Raw genomic sequence first — 19,514 nt, forward strand, 5'->3', positions numbered from 1 at the left:
GCTTGCTTCAGGCCATAGAGGGATTTTACCAATCTGCAAACCTGATGTTCCTTACCAGGAACCTTGAAGCCAGGGGGTTGAGCCATATAAACTTCTTCCTGCAACTCACCGTTGAGGAATGCACTCTTAACATCCATTTGGTAAAGTTTCCATCCAAACTGAATTGCAATGGCGAGAAGAAGACGAATGGTACTCATCTTGGCAGTAGGAGCAAAAGTCTCCTCGTAGTCAATGCCCTCCCGCTGTGTAAAACCCCGAGCAACCAATCTGACCTTGTACTTTGTCATATCCCCTCCTTGATCGTTATATATATATATATCCTAAATGAAGCAGTTATTATCAGTAATTAATATAATAATTCACAAAGAACACTTACTTAAATTTATTAATATCATATTATAAACATAATTTCTATATATAAAATTATAAACATATTCCTAAATGTAAACACAATTTATATATTTAAAATAATTAAATAAAACAATAAACTAATTCTGAGAATATAAATACAATATTAACAATAATTATTTTATTAATAATTTTATATTAATTAAGAGTAATTATTATCAATTATTAATATATTTGGGATATATTATCTGATCACTAATATATTATGCAGACTTGTTAATTGTCTAAAAACAAATTAGGTAGAAATGATTATAATGAAAAGGAAGCAACCGATAGTACTAAAAGACACATATATTGATGAAGAACTTTCCGCAACATATTAAGAGGAAGAGGACGTCAATCCTAGAGGGGGATATAAGATTTGGTTTTCAATATTGAATATAGATCTGTAGTGCTCAGACGAGCCACAAATCTACCCAAATAGGGACGCATGATTTAAAGGTATTCCACATCAGGAAGAGCATTGACATTTACTAGAGACAATTTATCTAAATAAATAATAAATTGTGCCATGAGACTTCGTCCAACCGAACAGGAAGGGACAGGCAGGAACATCGTTGTTCTCGGGGGTATGCCTAGGGGATGTGCTTAATACGTATGCCATATATATGAAGCCTGATAATGTCGGTATGCAGAATCGAATAGTAATATTAATATAGACTGCAATAAGTATGAGTCATATTTCATTTTACATATAATGGCAGACCAGATATGGCGCATGTCGGATCTGTCTGCCTTTACAGCCACAGTTATACTAATAACTAGTATTATTAGGCATCCAGCAAGGATAGGAAAAAGCCCAGTGATAGATAGATGCTCAGTTAAGGAAGGAAGAATGAATAAGACAGGTAGGGAGAAGGAATATATAGGATCTGTAACCATTGAATGGATGGAATCAGATCAGAACTGGTGTTAAGTTAGAGGCAGTGTCCTCCTCGTTCTTAGAGGTATGCATAGGGACGTGCTTACTATGGATGATTAATATAGAAGGCCGCTGATGTTCATATTCAGAATTTTAATAATATTATGAACATTAATAATGATATTATAATTATAAATTATTACAATACTATCAAGTAACTAGTCTGCAGTCAATAATAATATCTGAAAATAGAAGGAAATATATGAATATATATAAAAATATAATATATATATATATATATAGAAATAATGCTTTGATATGACAAATAAATATTAGAATATAAATCTAAAGAATTCTTAAGTTAATATCGGGAAAAAGAATATGTTTTCCTGTTAAGTTGGAAAGGAGATGATCCTAATAAGGAGCATTACAATTGGTTTGACACTTGCATTAAGAACTATGGATGTAAGATAGATGAACAATTTACTTATTAAAAAATTAATTGATTGAACTATGGAATATACTGATTTGATTCATTTTAAGATAGAATTGTCTCCTAATCAATTAGTTTAAGTTATAAGTACATAGAAATAGGCTAATTATGGTTAAAACAGGCCTAAACCCAGTAGGGGACATTACATACTTATCCAAAGTACCATCCGCATGATACTTGACTTTGTAAACCCATTTACAGCTGATAGGTTTCTTCCCAGGAGGCAAATCAGAAAGAACCCAAGTGTGATTCTTTAGAAGACTATGGTATTCAGTCTCCATAGCCTTTTCCCACTCAAGAATGCCTTTAGCCTCTGAATACGTTTGGGGCTCATGGATGTTGTAGATGTTGGCCATAAGTGCAAGGTTGAGTGTATTCTACTGATCTATCCTCAAGAAGTTCATCATCACGAAGATCTCCTATAGTCTTGGCCCACCATTTAGGACGGAGGGTAGAAGTACCAACATTTGGCATTGGAGGAACAACATCCCCTGGAGTTTCTGGACCAAAGTTATCTGGATGCGAATCCTGTGGAAAATCGGGTGGTGCTGGATCGGTAGATTCCTCATCTTCAGAGTCAAAATGCTCTGAAACCCTCCCATCATGGGAACCAAGAGGAAGACGAACACCAACAACAGGAGTCTTCACAAATTGAGTCGCAGGACTAGGAGTAGTAGAAGGCATAAATGGACTAGTAGTCTCATCAACCACAACATCGCGACTAAAAATGAGACGATATGTCTCTACATCAATCAACCTGTAGGCCTTTTGATTGTCGTCGTAACCAGTAAACATTAGTGTTTGGCTCTTTGAATCCAGCTTAGCACACTTAGCGTCTAGAATCCATACATGAGCTGTAGAACCAAAGACTTTCAAATGGCCCACTTTAGGCGTGTGTCCTGACCAGGCTTCTTCAGGAGTCATCTTCTTAACGACATGTGTAGGTGACCGATTCAAGAGATAGATTGCAGTGTAAACTGCTTCAGCCCAGTATTTCTTAGGAACATTGCAATGCTCTATCATAGAATGAGCCATTTCAGTAATGGTGCAGCTTATGCATTCAACTACACCATTGTGCCGAGGTGTGTATGGTGTGGTGAGTTGGCGCTTAATGCCATGTGTAGCACAAAATGTAGAGAAGTCATTGGAACAAGACTCCCCCCCATTATCTGACCTCAGAGTGACAATTTGAGAACCGGACTCTTTCGCAACTAAGGCCTTAAATTGCTGAAATGTACTAAACACATTTGAATTATTTTTCAAAACATACACCCACATTTTACGACTGAAATAGTCAACAAATAACAAGAATTACCTGCAACCGGTAACAGATGGAGTGTTCATTGGCCCACATACATCAACGTGAACCAATTGAAGGACCTTGGAGGCTCACCAAGAATCACCATCCGAGAATGGTGTCTGATGCTACTTCCCAGCTTGACAAGCTCCACAAACTCCATGATTTTGGGGTTGGATCTCAGATAGACCAATAACCAAACCCTCCCGATATAACTGAGAGAGATAGTGTACATTTAAGTGCCCATAACGATGATGCCAAAGTGTTCTGATGGATGTACTCCTAGCAACCAAAGCATGCTCTTAAGAATCACCAAAATTAGCAAGTCTATACAAACCATGATCTTCAAGTCCCATAGCGATGGTAGTACGGGTCTCCCTATCAATAATGTTGTAGATGGATGAACTGAAGATAACATCTAATTGAGGAAAATGCCTCATGATCTAACCAACGGAGAGGAGATTATGTTCCATGCCTGGAACATAGTAGACATCAAGAAAAATTAAATTTCTACCTCCTGAGTGAATCTTGAAAGTGCCCTTACCAGCAACTGTGTACTCTTCTCCTCCTCTGAAGATTATTGAATACAAAAATGGTTCAAATTTTGTCAACCAATCCCGACGATGAGTAAAATGCCACGACGCTCCTGAATCGATATACCGGGCAGAAGAGTGTACTGGATCTACTGTCCGCTTAGCCATAAAAGCATAGAATGCAAATTCTTTCTGCGACATTTGCCTTCTGTTGAGACCCTCCCTGCTTCTTTTGTTCAGAAGCCAAACGAATTCGACACTCGACCTTCATGTGACCAAACTTATGACAATAATTGCATTGAACGTTCTTCTTCTTCTTGATGTCCTGAGAAGAACCAGAGCCTTTCAGCTGAGAAGATTGAGCCTTCCCTTTGTTCTTAGTAGATGATTTGGCAAAGAACGCTTGCTCGGTGGAGGGAGAACTGGTATTGCTTCCAAACTACTGTCGCCACCGATCTTGCTGTAAAAGCTTGTTACAAAGATTGGAAAACTTCAAATCGACATCAATGGAACTGATATTGAGTGTTTCGATGAAATGCTCATACGAGCGTGGGAGACTCTTTAGAGTAATGACCACCATATCTTCTTCCTCCATTTTTCGACCAATAGCTTCTAGCTTGTCACGAATATCCTTGATCTTTGTCAGATGCTCCTGAAGAGATGTCTACACATTCATCATGATCGTGAAGAGCATATTCTTAAGGAAGAATGCTCTGCTCTTGTCAGAGGTTTCATGAAGAATCTTCAAATGATCCCATATTTCCTTCGCAGTTTTGTTGGACAGTACTTGAGGTAGCTGCTCATCGGTAATAGAGAGTTTGATGACCATGACGGCTTCCCAGTTGCGCTCATCCCCCCATTTGTCCTGATCTTTTCTGGCAGTGTTTGGACGTTGAGATGTGCCTAGAACAACTGCATCAAGACATCGATACTCAAAAATCGTCAACATACACTGCTTCCAGGTGTTGTAGTTGCGGCCATTGAACCTCTAGCTGCTTTCGAGCATAATGTTCGTCAGCAATGCCATCACATACCCCAAGGTCGAACTAGCGAATGCACGAAAACCAGAGGATGAAAACAGAGGGTTTTTAGAAACGAATTTTGCAAGTCGGATTCAGACGCATAAACTGAAACCCTGGCACGGTTTCAAGGCATAAATTTTTCGAAAGACCCAAAACAATCTGATGACAACCCAGTTCAGATCTCGAAAAACCCAGAAAGATTCTGCAAATTAAAAAAAACTGAGTTGAAACGAAGGAGAAAATCTCAAAACCCTAGCACAATTTTCGAGGTAAAATTTTCGACTGACCTAGAAAAATCTGATGCAACCCAGAAATCCTTGCGAAAAACATAGAAAGAATCTGCAATCAAAATATTCTTTTTGCCAATGATGGGTCAAATATGCAGGTTCAAAAAACGAGACACGGAAAACGATGCACCCAAAAAAATCCAAAGACAACCTAGTTGAGCTCTCGAAAAACCCACAACGATTCTACAATAGGAAAAAAAAATTGGCCTTGAAACAGAGTGTCAAAACCCTAGGCGAAGTTGCAAAAACCTTAGGCAAAACAAAATCTGCAAACCCAGAAAAATCTAATGGTGACCCACTTGAGGTTTCGAAAAACTCACCAAGAATCTGCAATCAAAATAAAATTTTGACTTGAACTGAAGGGTCAAAACCCTAGTTGAATGTGCAAAAACCGTAGGCGAAAAAAAATCTACAGACCCAGAAAAATCTAACAGTGACCCAGTTGAGGTTTCAAAAAACCCACCAAGAATCTACAATTGAAAAAAAAATCACCTTGAAACAAGGGATCAAAACCCTAGGCAAAGTTGCAGAATCCCTAGGTTGTTAAAAATCGTGCAGATTTTTTGAGAAAAACAGGTTTCGTGCCCTAGCTCTTATACCATATGAAAGTCAGATTCACTGGTAAAATATCTTAGTTCATATTAACTGGTAAAGATTACAATTTATAGAAATACAAAACACTGTAGAAATTAATGATATTACCTACCTCTATCTACCTAATACTGTAGATACATTAATGAAATCTAACAACCTAAGTTGACCATTAACAATATAAGAAATTATTATTCTAACAGTCTGAATTAGTTGCCCAATAAAATCAATTACAGTAAATCCAAATTGCGATTTATTTTCTATCATTTCTGAAACACAAGTAAACTGTAATTTGTTGCTATTAAATCTACACACTATTTAAACTTTGGCAAATAACAGTAGTAGAAAAGTGTTCTTTACTACAAATTTGATGCTTAATTTTTTCTTGTTGCTAGGGTTTCCAACTTTTGCAGATAGAAAGAACATAGGTAGGCACCACTCCACCTTACTTGGAAGCATGGCATGTGTTCAAAGGTAGGAATGGTGATGTGCAATTAGTATGCATTGGGGATGAGAAGCATCAACCGCTTTAAATATCACCTTCCACAAACCCCTATGAATGATTCTTTAGCTCTGTAATCCAATGGCATCAACCAAGAGAAATGTTACATCCTACTTGTGCCCTAGTTGTGAATATGCAGTATTTACGCCCTGATATATGTTTGCCCTAGTGCATTTATGCTATACTTGCAAGATGTTTAACGTGCCCTAGTTTTCATGTTTAAATGGAATGAATGTGCCCTAGTTTTTCATGCTTTGATTGAATGAATATGTTCATATGTTCATACATATTTGAATGATGTCAACTATGCTTATAGTGATGATTTGATGAATCTTAATTGGCAAATTGATGAATTGATAGTTAAAATTATGTAATGATGTTTTAATGATGTTTTACCTTTGTCAATGAATTATGAAATGTCATAATAGGACAAGATTTTGGATCTAACTGATTTAATGTGCAAGAGATCGTCGCCTCTGCGAAGGGAGGGAAAGTATCATCAGGTCGGGAAGTAAAGGGAAGAAAGAAGTTCTTCACTCTTAAATTCTTTTATTAAACATGGAGATAATTAAGAAACTATGTTATGAGTTCAATGGATCTAAATTCTATGAGTAATTTGGAGGACTATATACAAAAATTATAGAATTTGGTGTGCTATGGTAGAAAAGAATTGATGTTATTACTTACAAAGGATAATTAAAAGTGCAACAACAATAAAATTTGATTGAGACATAGAAAGCAGTATCGGCATTAAGCATTAAGAACTGGAATCAGAATTGCATTGATTTGAAAGACCTATGCATGGGAAATCTCATAGAAGAGATAGAGAATGGGTACGACCATCATCCCCCCAAAAGAACTTCTTTCCCTCAGGCATGCAATGCATATTAATCCAGAAACTGTAGAACTAATGCTGAAGATGAAACAGTCTGTCCTTTAGGCTTTAGAAACAAATAAGAAATTCAGGTTCTTAGCTCTTTATTGGTGCAAAGATTGTGCCATAGGTAGGTTGTAGTTGACAGTGGCTGTAAACGATTAATGAGTATCGCGATTCTAAATTCTTGTGTATTTTAGGACTACGTGTTGTATGACTTGCACATATTAATGTTGTATTTATTTAATTATTTATAATGCTTTGTAAATGTTGGATTGTTATTGAATGGAGTGCCACAAATGGAGGGATTCTCAAGATTCTTTGGTTGTCACATTTGACAATTGTCATGTGTCTTATGACTAGTGTAATAAGTCAAAAGACATCTTTGATTGGTCAAAAAAACTGTTTGTAAGAGGTGTGCAAGTGTGATTATTGCACCTACACGAAGCACTAGGGAGTTATACTTGATTCCCTTGGTCATAGGGATCAATGGTCTTCATTGGGAGGAAGTGTGTCTTATGACTAGTGTAAGAAGTCAAAAGACGTCTTTGATCAGCTAAAAATAACTCTGTAAAAGGTGTGCAAGTGTGATTATTGCACCTATACGAAGCTGTAATGTCCCCTACCGCCTGATGAATAATCATGAGAGGAATTTTCTAGCCTTCTCTATTTCCGGAGATTAGGAAAAATTAAATGAATAATAAGGGAACGAGTGAATAATTAAATATTGGCCCAAAAAGCTAAAGTTTAGTGCAGCATATTTAATTATTCATTATGAATATTAATGGGGTCATTTTTAAGTGACAAACTTATTATTACTAGGCAACGTCATGGTGGGTGTTGATTAATATTTATATTATTCATTTGCCTAAGTCGCCAAAGACAAGAATTGGGGGAGGAATTCAATAAGCTTTTTTGGCTGTAGGAGTTTTTTTGTTTATAAAGGCTTCGATTGGGGTTTGAGATTCATTCTGGTCATTCATTTTTTTCCTCCTTCTATCGATGGAGTTTTGTTTTTCCTCTCTGAGCTTCGACTTTGAGCGCCTGGGCCTTGGGACAACACCCCTACAGGCAAACTTGGAAGGGTTGGACGTAGCCCCAATCCCTCTTTCTGCACATTCCACAGACAATTCAGTAATCTTTACAAGGTTGTTATGCTGAACAAGGGTTTGTAGAGCCAAAAGCAATCAAAAAGCATTCAAACAGCACCAATTTGGAATCGTAATTCCTTCCCAGCTGCAGTAGGAGGTAGCGCTGGCAGTCATTAATACTTTTTTCAGCTTCAGCAGGTGATTGCGCCAGCATCTTGAGGTCAACAGCAAGTCTGAGGGTTTGCTGTTACGGGTTGCACCTGTATGTGCCTACTTTCTGAGCTTGTAAATAATTTCCAGCTAGTGTACAAAGTGAAATTCTCAGAAAAGCACAAAAGGGTTTCAATTGTGAGCTTTCAATAATCTGATTAAGGCATAGCAGCACTGGTATGTCCAAAATCATTTGTAAAACTTGCTTCTGTAAAAATGTTTCATCTTTATGTCACGAATCAAAGTTTAACCAGTGCAAAACAAAACAATAAGATAATTGCATAAATTATCCAAGCTGTAGTAAAAAGGATATCTCAGAAGCACTAGGGAGTTATACTTGATTCCCTGGGTTATAGGGGTCAATGGTCTTCATTGGGAGGAATCAATCTTGTGAGATGATGCATGGGTCCAACCTAGACCAGCTGGACCAAAAGTTGGCCCATGGTTTTGGAGATACCTTGGTGGTTTCTTGGGTCTCTTGCCATCTATCTACTTTTCACTATGATTGTAGTGTCAAAACAACATAATCCTACAATAAAATCATCATCCAATCTACTTGTCACTTTGCAAGAGGTATCAATCAACATCAAGGACACCATCTATCCACTTGAAGCCACTAGGATGTTGATCAAAAATTGTCTCTTGGGACAGTTATTAAAATAGCTTCTTCACTAAAAGCAGCCGAAATTTTAAAATATAAGTAGTGTGAATTTGCAATCATAGTCTTTTACTATTTGGCTTTTATTTTCTTTAAAAGGTTACATTTAAAATTTGTATGCACCAAATTAATCTGGCTGTGTGGTCTTGAAAACAAGAGATAGCCAATTCATTAACCAATGAATGACTCCTAGTATGGGTTCCTTGCCATGTGGAATGTTATGTATGTTGTTATGATAGAAAAAATTAGTTGCTGCCATCCTCACCTCATGATGCTTCTTGTAACAAGCTAAAACGAGACAACATGCTAAAATGAAATAAAGCATTTTAAACATAAAGTAACATGCTGAAACGAATATAACCGTTAACCTGAACATTGCAACATAACATATAGAGGAAGACATTTTATTTTTTTTTGAACGAGATAAACAATATCTGAAAGTAATTGCATTGCTCTAAACCAGCATTACTGAGAGACACGTCTCCAAACCCCTGGGACGCGTCTCGGAGACTGGTACACATCTCCGGTCTCCATAACGTCTCTGGAGGCGCCAATCTGAGAGGGATGCGTTGGAGATACATCTCCTAACATCTCCTGCGTCTCCCGTCGGATAATATGGCATCTCCTGTGAAAAAAACATTGCAGAACAATTTTTTTTAAAACCACGCCCCGTCGCGTCACAGTCGTGTTAGAAAAAGGACGATGAAAACCTAAATCGCGGGCTTTCGTTGACTTTGAAGTTTTAAACCTAAATCGCAGGCTTTCATTGACTTTAAAGTTTTAAACCTAAATTGCGACTGTAAAAGTAAAACGCAGCCCGCAAAACTCTAAGCGCTTAACCTAAATCGCAAATTGCAGGTGGAGAAAAATACGACCCAGTTGAGAAAAATCACAAGGCAGGTGTTTCGTTGCAATTTCCCATCAATCCAAGTAGGTTTCCATCTCATTGCAGTTTCGATTTGTAGTTTCGATTTGCATTTTTCTGGGTTTTTTATTAATTATTTGTCTGATGTTTTCAATGTTCTTTTTTATTTTTTTATTTTGAATAGTATTATTTTTATACAGTATACTGTATTATTTATTTAATATTATTAACTATTAACTATTAAGTAATACTAATAGTGATACAGTTTTATTATTTACGGTATATTGCTTATACTGTTATACAGTATTATAACTTGTTAGTATCACTTAATAAATAAATAATACTGTATAACAGTATAAGCTATATACCGTAATTAATAAAACTGTATTACTATTATTTATTAATACAGTATATTTATTATTTATTAAAAATTTAAAAATAAATATTAAAAATTTAACAGATTATAAAATTAACAATTTAAATTTCAATTTTCAAACTGATACTATTATAAAATTAAAAATTTATATCAGACTTTTAAATTTATATCAGACTGATACAAATTTAAGAAATTAACAGTCTGATACAAATTTTTAATTTAATGGTCTGATATAGATTTTATAATTTTATAAATTTAAAAGTATGATTGTGATACATTTTTTTATAATAACTATCTGATACAAATTTTAACAGTTTTATAACTGTCTTATATAAATTAAAATAACAAATTTAAATTTTTTTAACAATCTAATTATTATACAATTTCAACATTCTGATAAATTTAAAACATCAAACTTGGTAATCCGTAATAGTTTTTGAATTTTTATTTTGTTTTGCTGCTTGCATATTGCAGAATGTCGGGGGGGGGGGAGGGGGAGGAGAACAAGGCTTGTAGCCCTTGTGGAAGTATGTTGACCGTGTTCCAGGGCCAAAAGGAACAGGGGGGACAGCCACTATTAAATGTAAACTTTGTCCATTGGGATGGAAAGGTACCTACACGAGGGTGAAGGCTCATTTCCTTCACCAACCAGGACACGGTGTTGAAATTTGTACAAATTTAGTCAGAACAATATGATGCTGTGAGGGAGCAAGAAAGGGCTGATGGAAAAGTTTACAACATGAACTCCTCTCATGCTTCAACCACAGGGGCAACTAGAGAGCCAAAGGTAGATGTGTCTTCTAGTGTTGTAGGAGCACAACAGTCTGAGTCTCACAAGAGACCACATACTAGCATCTCAAACCCCATTGGAAGGCTATTTGATGTGCAAGGTCAAGAAGCAATTGATGCAGCAATTGCACGCTTCTTTTTTGTAAATGGAATACCTTTTAATGTTGCTCGCTCACCTTTCTATGTAGAGATGGTACAAGCTATCAATAATGGACCAGCTGGGTATAAACCACCTGGATCTGAAAAGCTCGGCATAACTCTAATTGACAAGGAAAAAATTCGATTAGAGCAACAAACTGCACCAATGAAGAGAGTGTGGTCTACAAAAGGTTGCAGTATGGTGATGGATGGCTGGACAAATGCTAGAAATAGTCTACTACTTAATGTCATAGTGACATGTAGCAAAGGGCCTTATTTTTTGAAGGCAATAGACTGTTCGGGGCAAGAAAAGAATGCAGATTTTCTTCATAAACAGCTATGTGACAGCATTGAGGAGGTGGGGGCATCACATGTAGTCCAAGTTATTACCGATGCTGCCCCTGTTTGTAAAGCAGCAGGTATGATGGTGCAAAACAAGTACAAGCATATATTTTGGACACCTTCTTGTGTGCATTCGTTGAACAATGCACTCAAAGATGTTGGCAAGTTCTAATGGGTTTCAAACCTCGTAGAAAAGGGCAGAAAAATAAAGATGTTCATATGTAACCATCATCACACACAAGCCATTTATCATACATTTGCCAAGGTGGAACTTCTCAAACCAGCTGATACACAGTTTGCTTCCTATTTTATTCTTCTTGACCGCCTTTGCGAAGTCAAAGGAGCTTTGTGTTCCACAGTTGTTAGTGATGCGTGGGCATCTTGGAGGCAATTTGCATTAGATACTGCGGTTGAGGTGAGAGGTTTGATCCTTGATAGCCGTTTTTGGGCTGATGTGAGATTTGTTATGGATTTTATTAGGCCCATATGTGAGGTGATTAAATTTACAAACTCAAACAAGCCATGTTTGGGGGAAGTTTATGAAGAAATAGATTCCATGTGTGAAAGAGTCAAAAAAATAACTGATGCAAAATATTCTTCTTTATATCCTTTGATAGAAGAAAAGTTACATGGAAGATGGAACAAACTCAACATACCCCTTCATTGTGCTGCCCATACCTTAAATCCTAAATGGCATAATACAAAAGAGACCAAAAAGAGGGCTCCACATGAGGATAGAGAGGTAATGAAAGGATTTTGGCCTGCAGTATAAAAGATTTATGGTCAACATGAGGATGCCTCAATCATAAGGACTCAATGGAATGAGTTTTCACATGGGCAAGGTGATTTCTCTTCAGTGGAAGCTTTATATGATATGCGGGCAAAGAAAGATCCTTTAGAGTGGTGGTGGAACCATGGAGGTGAAGCCCCTGAATTACAATCATTTGCAATCAGATTGCTCTCACAAGTAGCTAGCTCTTCATCTTGTGAGATGAATTGGAGCACTTATGGTTTTATTCATTCACAAAAGAGGAACCGATTGGGGTCAAAGAAAGCAGAGAACTTGATCTACATTCATAGCTCACTTCGTCTTCTCTCTCGTGTCGATCATGGTTACATGGAGGGTCCTTCAGCAAAAAGGGACCAAATTGCACCTGATGATGGAGGAGTTGCAGCCATGGGGGATGAAGTGGTTGAGCCAGATGGCCTTAATGAATTGCCTCCAGTTCTAATACCATCAGAGGAACCTTAGCTAGAGAATGATGAGTATCTGGAGACCATCCTAGCTGAGGACCTTCATATGGATGATCCAGACATAGCAAAGTAGATGATAGATTTCTGATTTTTGTTTTACGTTTGTGTATCAGCATCAAACTATCAATGTATTTGAATTTCAATTTGTAATGATGCTGCTAACTAATATGAAATATCAAATATGTAGTGTGAGTTTTGAACTTTTCAATCTTTTTGACACAATGACATTTGACATATGTGTATTTAAGCTTGAAAGTTAATATAGATTTGTTAAACTTTTCTATGTTATGATATTTACTGAAAATTATAAAATTATATTAAAAACGTAATTTGCCGTCTCCAAGTACCCTGTCTCCTATTTTTGAAAATTTGTCATACTGGTACCAGTACCTGTCTCCGAAGTACCCAAGTACCCCCTCTCCTGGTAACCTTGCTCTAAACTAAACATAAACGAAAGATAACAAAATAACTAACATCGCATTAAATGAAAGGGAGAGGGATTAGAGAGTACATTTCATCTGATGCTAACATTCTAAACTTCATAACTTTATCAAGTTACCAGTGAGGAGGGAAAGTATCATCAGGGCGCTTTTCCGCCCAACCACGGACTTACTAGTCCCACGTGCCATATCCAACTGGATTGACCCGACCCATCACAGGGAGGTAACGGGAAGTGGAACTCAATGCCATCTGAGACTTGGTGTTTACGACCTACGCGCACTAGTCGGTCATACACTAAGGGTAACTCGCTACTAGTATGATGCTCCTGACTAGAGGTGTATCTCGTACTAATGATCAAACAGATGCATGAATTATGCGGCACCACCTTGGCCAAGGTTTAACACTGCAAGCATGAATTAACGCGCTATCAGTGATCACCACCCTTCTTGGCATGGATCTAAGGTCAAATGGGTTCGACTGAACTATGACCAAGTATATATTTAACTTTCATTTGTTAACAGCTCTAGCACTCTTAAAGTTACTGTTTATTTCTTCACATTAAAGATTGCAATGATTTGTGATGGTTCAACTAAATCCCTGGAATGGGAAAATAAAGGGCATAAGAGCCGCCAAATGTACATCCAACTCATAAGTATGGAATATAAACCATGCCTGACATGTCTTTGATGTCCTAGCATCTTGAGAGTAATCTCTCAATGGTGATGCTATCTGCATCAAAGTACAACGGTGCCCTTCTACGGACTACCTTCCTAGGCTAGGGTGTTAGTTTATATCAAAATCTAGAGATGATAATCTCAATTAGATAGGCCGTCTGATTCTGCTGTTCGATCTTATTACAGACTTAGACAAATCTGAAAATGCTCGTAAGGAGGTAAGAAATCTTCTTATTTCAAGTCTTAGGAAGAGCATTCTCTCTAAACTTAGAGGCACGGTTAAAAAAATCTTTAACTAGATTACTCTGCTAATTACCAGTTATAAACCATACTGATATATGCTTACCAGGATATGCTAATGTACATCTACAAGTATATACATGTACCAATACCTTCACATACACGTTAAGTATTACCAGTTATAAACCATACTGATATACACTTACCGATATATGTCAATGTACATATATAAGTATACACATGTATCCATACCTTCACATATGGGTTAAGTATTACCATATACTTCAGATTTTAGATTGTATTTACTTAAAACAAAAGTGACAAACTGTTCGTATGCAGAAGTTTTGTATAAATTTACTTAAGTTTTCACAAAGGCTGCTGCCACAGTTTAAGGTTTCATAACAGTGAGAATATATTATACAACTGGACATAGATATAAATGCAGAACCAGAAGTTCTATTAAAGAACTCAAAAAACTATAGATTACCTACAAATTTATGAAGGAAACAAGGTTTCTGCTGTTCAAGAAGGAGCTAACAGCAGAGTCATAGCAGCAAATAAGATATAAATTTCCTTATAATTTGCAAACTATTCAAAACCCTTACCCAAAATCAGAAGTACCGGTTCTTTTATACTTTCTCATTCTAAATCAAACTTGCTGAGACAGTTTAGTTATCCTACGATGTATATGTATTTATACATACATATTTATATATATCTTTATATATATACAAATATATACGTATATATACCTATTACATCTTCTCATGGTAAGAGAAAATACAGTCAAAACTATATAAACCCTTCTTCATCAATTATGAGTACATCTGGAAGAATAAAATTAACTTCCTATTTTTTTTTTAAAACAAAATATCCAATACTTTAAACAATAACACAAAACAGATATATCTCGGTATTTCCATTTAATTCCATTTCCATATCACTATACTTCGAAATTTAAGAAGCAATGAAGGGAATATAAACCAAAATCACAGGGTTTAGTCTAACTACATGACCTGGTATGATTTATAGAAGATGGAACGTCTGGTAAATACTTCCTAGAGTCGTTCCACACTGCAAACCCTCTGTTCTGGAAATGCCCAGTAGAAAATGAAATTCGCAGAGCATAAAACCTTATTTCCACGATTGTCGGGAGTAAGAATTATGAATCGTTTTCTTTCCACATTGGCTTAAGTATTCCGAAAAACGTTTTTCCTCCTTCCATTGCCCTACTACTAGGCTGAATCCAAAATCCGCCCTCAAGAGTCACGCGAAAATCATTGCATTTTCCTCGCGCATTTTACACCTTTTCTAGCTTCCTGGTGAAGCCTCTCAGCTCACGCTAAAAAGCCCGATAGAAAAAAATATCTCCTATTCATATCGATATATGAATATATTCAAATTCGTTTATGCCTCAAAATATATATCAAGGTTAGGCGATATAATTGATTAAATATGCATTACGTTTTTCTTTAAAGCAAACTTCCTTTCATATTGATCAAAATAATGAAGTGTTTGATAATATATTATTAAGTCCCTTTATTCAATTGCCCGATAAAAATTATAACTTGCTCAACAAATAATATTAGTGTAAATGAGCATAGCGCTAGGAATAAGGGGGGTGAAAATGTCTTGTTCACTAGTCTTTCCTTTTAAGTCACTAATACCTTTAGCGACAATAGGATGGGTTACTTTATAATTAAATAAATAATATAGCATTTACCCTTTCCTTTATTTATTTTTTTTTTATTTTTTTTTTAAGGTTACTTAACCTTTCAAGAATTTTGCATAATATATTGAATATATACGCCTTAGGCATGCATGCCTATGGGGGCACGTATACTGTCGGTATACGTACTCTCATATTCATGCTATGCCTAAGATGTATATATTGATATATATACATACATAAATATATTTAGCTAATGAAACATGAGCCTTTGCGAGATTTAAATAATAATTACATAAATAATTCATTAAAAATTCCTTAAAATAATAATAATGAGTTACCTCAATATGCAACCAAAACCTAGGGTTACTTGACGGAACGGCCAACAAGGTTTGACAAGGTCAATCATAAGTCTACCTGGTTCAGGGTTAGAGTTTCAGAAAGCATGAGTTCTTTGAAAGCCAATTTTTCCCTTCATAAACATAAGGTTCAGAAAAGAAACAACATCAATCCTATCATGCCAAGCAGGACATAGAAGAATGTTCATCATGACAATAATTAGACAATCATACAATGTTAAGAAACTTTTTTACCAAAATGTTCGAAAAGTTCATTAGTTGGGTTAGTACCCAATTACTGTTCGAATAGATTACTGTTCAAATAAAGTGTGTATCTTATATCATTGCTTCATTCCAGCAGAACAGACTGGACAACACCAAGTTTCCTAATTTTTTGTGCATGTTTTTATGCACTAGCCATGCAAATATTATCATTGTGAGGCACTCATCTACTTCATCAGAAGAACAGGTCGAATCAATCATGCATTGTCAGGGGCAGAATAAAAGTTGTTCACGTGTAGGCCAAAAGAACAATAATTTTATCAAAAAGGCCTTGCTATGCTTTATTTGTACAATGTAAACCATCAACATTTAGCCTCTACTCACCAGTTTTCAGATTTTGGATTTTGGCCAGGATTAGGCAAATGCAAATAAATGAACAATAAAATGTGTACCCGTGCTAAAATATGCAAGCTGTTCCATCTCTACCTAGTCATGTAGAAGAAACAAACTCCTACTGGTAGTGGTAGAATCTCCAGGACGGAAACCACAGAACTTGATTTGTACATCATGAAATTAAAGAAAAATGAACAAGGAAATTCAGGCTCTATTGAAAGCTTTGATTATTTCCTATTTCTTCATGAAGAACCACATCGATCCACTAACCAGTCAACAAGAGGGTCATCGTTTATCTGGATGATAAAAACAGAGTAAATCACCATGAGGAATTCAAAGCTCCATCTTCAGAAGGAGTTGAACACACATTAATGTCTTTTGAGAGATTCGTCAAATTTTTGCAAGAGCCATGTGTAACCTTCTAAAGTTTATATTACCATTACAGGACTTGTCATGAAACTTGACCAAGTCTCTCTTGAAATTAAAAGATTTTTTAAAATGCGATTCCAAGATTTAAGAACCTTTATAACTTATCCCAAAAAAATTGTTAAAATGGAACCCCAAAATGGAAAATTGCATCTGCGGTTATGTGAACTAATGGTAGGAAGGGTTAGCCAGCTCCCATGGAGACAGCACAGATTCAAATCCCAAAAACCAGGAAAACTGTGATAAAATGTAGTAAATGGAAAATAATGTAATCAAAGGACATATCTATAAACTGTTCCTACAACCAAAATGAGGCACTTCCATATTTAAAACAACACAGGGGAAATTCTGCCTCTACATATGGATATTCCAGTTTTTCCTGTACATAAATGTCTAGGTTAAAATTGAAATTCAAGATTAAAAATAAATGATAAATACGTTCGAAATTTGTCTATGAGCAAAATCACTCGCAAAGTCAATCTAGTTGCCATATTAAATTATTTGTTAATGGCTGATAATAAGCTTTCCTTCAGATTTCATTCTTATGATCAAGTATATGCTGCATTGCTGAATCGGCATAATTAATGTTACAATAGTTACAACAATACTCCCTAACATGAACTAACTAAATTTTGGACAAAAAAAGAGTCGAAATAATGAACAGAAAAATTGAGCAATACTGGTCCAAAGAGTTGTAGGATAATGGTAAGGGAGTGCACTCTCAAGAGTATCACCCATTTGCTATAAAGCTAGACACAATTTCAGCAGACATGTAGCAAAATTATGTTGTAACAACTATTGGGTGAATGCAATCCTTATCAATGTTTATATATCTTACGAATGTAGGACCAGGAAAAAATGTAAAGTTTTAAAGCATGGACAAGCAAGACGCCAATTCGAACCAAGAAATTTCCCTTTGAAAGCCTACTGTAGAATTTCTTGCATTAACAATATATATTAGTCAAATTATATACACGAGGGTTTTAACCCATAACATCACCTATGATTTACTAAGAAATTAGTTTCAAAAATTAAAAATGAAATGTCCAGGTGAAGTCGATGAACATACCGCCATAGCTCAAATGCCACGAGAACCTCTGTGAATAACAAAGTGACAAAAACATTAATCAGAAAAACTCCGCCTGCTATTCGTAATTTTTGGTTTTTAATGCCCTAAAAAGCATTTTTGCAAAAGGGTTTAAGGCTTAAACCCCAGCATTATCCATGAGAAGTAAAACAAATATTTCATTTTACAGGAAGAAATTTGTATTCACATAATTACTTCTTTCTGCAGGAGGTAACAAATGAATGACAATTTCTCCTCGCCAATCGCAGCGCAAGAGATCCGCGCTCGAGAACTTATTCTTGGTGACCTAGCGGTCTACTTTCGGGCTTCAGTTTTTATAGCTATTGAGTGATGCAGTATATGGTATTACAAAAAAACATTGTTAAATCTATTTTGAAAAATAAGAGTCTCTATGCAGGGCTCTAAAATAATTTTTCAAAATAGATTTAACATTTTAGAGCCTCTCTCTTGACTTTTTTTTCAAAATAATTTTGGGTAATTTTTTAAGAAAAATATATTTTGTATTTTTATCTTTATGTAATAGTGAAGTTTTTTAAATAAATTATGGAATCATTTATAACTTAATATTTTGGAATAAAAAAAAAAATTTAAAAGTAAGTTCTGTTAAAAAAAAATAGGAAGCTTTCTCTATGGATCATGATTTAAGGAAGTTGCTTTATGAGTTTCTTAAGATGGATAGTTCGATTCAACAAACAACTAGTATGGTATGAATAAAACTTTCTCTCAATTAATCCAGCCTCAATGGAAGTGTAAGTCAACTTACAAGACACTCCCTCCCAACCAATTTTTTTATTTTGTGTTTACTAGTTATTCATTGTGGGCTCATGTTTTGTCATTTCTTAAACATTAACCGTTTGCCTATTTATTAATAAAATAGTATGTTTCAAATCAAATCACTTATGCCATTTCCAAAAAACCCTAACAATCATATGCTAGTAAAATTAGTGATTATGCTTCTATTTTTTTGTTAATGTGATTTTCTTGCATGTATCATTCTTGGACTAAATTTAGCTTTGGACGATGAGACCAATTCACCTTTTGAGTGCACCCAACATAGAGAACTCTTAGTTATCCTTACTACTCGTGGATTTAATCTTGTTAATAGAATTCCAAAACCTTTTACAAAAACTTTTATTACTTCTCCTTGAAGGATTTTGCCCATCTTCTTCATACACACAAACAACAACAAATCTAAGTATCCATTTAAGAGATTTGTATCAAAATTTGAACTATTTACATATATTTTCTTACACCAGTAGTCTCAATAGCCTTTAGGCTCTAGAATTTATCATTTTCTAATATAGACAATCATAACAACAGTGTTTTCTTTTGATTTGATGCTCCCTCGGTCTTAGTTTTGTGTTTCTTTATCTCCCATCCACTAAGAGGACTTTCCAAAACTCATGGGAGAGAACACGGTTACCAAGTTGGG

At 35.6% G+C, this 19,514-nt stretch overlaps 1 protein-coding gene across 2 annotated transcripts in view; it reads right to left on the minus strand.

The window, feature by feature from the left end:
• The window catches only part of LOC131040254 (probable small nuclear ribonucleoprotein F), a 39,253-nt gene extending 20,818 nt beyond the window's left edge, over positions 1-18,435 (minus strand). The window contains exons 1-2 of one of the 2 annotated variants that reach the window (XM_057973149.2): positions 18,278-18,435; positions 18,065-18,092 (exon numbers count right to left, since the gene is read on the minus strand). In XM_057973149.2, coding sequence (XP_057829132.1) covers positions 18,065-18,070 — 6 coding nt within the window. In that variant the 5' untranslated portion in view covers positions 18,071-18,092; positions 18,278-18,435. Of the gene's footprint in view, positions 1-18,064; positions 18,093-18,269 lie in introns of both variants that reach the window. The other variant, XM_057973150.2, reaches the window with a different exon arrangement.
• Positions 18,436-19,514: the final 1,079 nt, after the last annotated feature.

Source organism: Cryptomeria japonica, chromosome 7 (genome assembly GCF_030272615.1).
Source record: "Cryptomeria japonica chromosome 7, Sugi_1.0, whole genome shotgun sequence".
Lineage (NCBI taxonomy): Eukaryota > Viridiplantae > Streptophyta > Pinopsida > Cupressales > Cupressaceae > Cryptomeria > Cryptomeria japonica.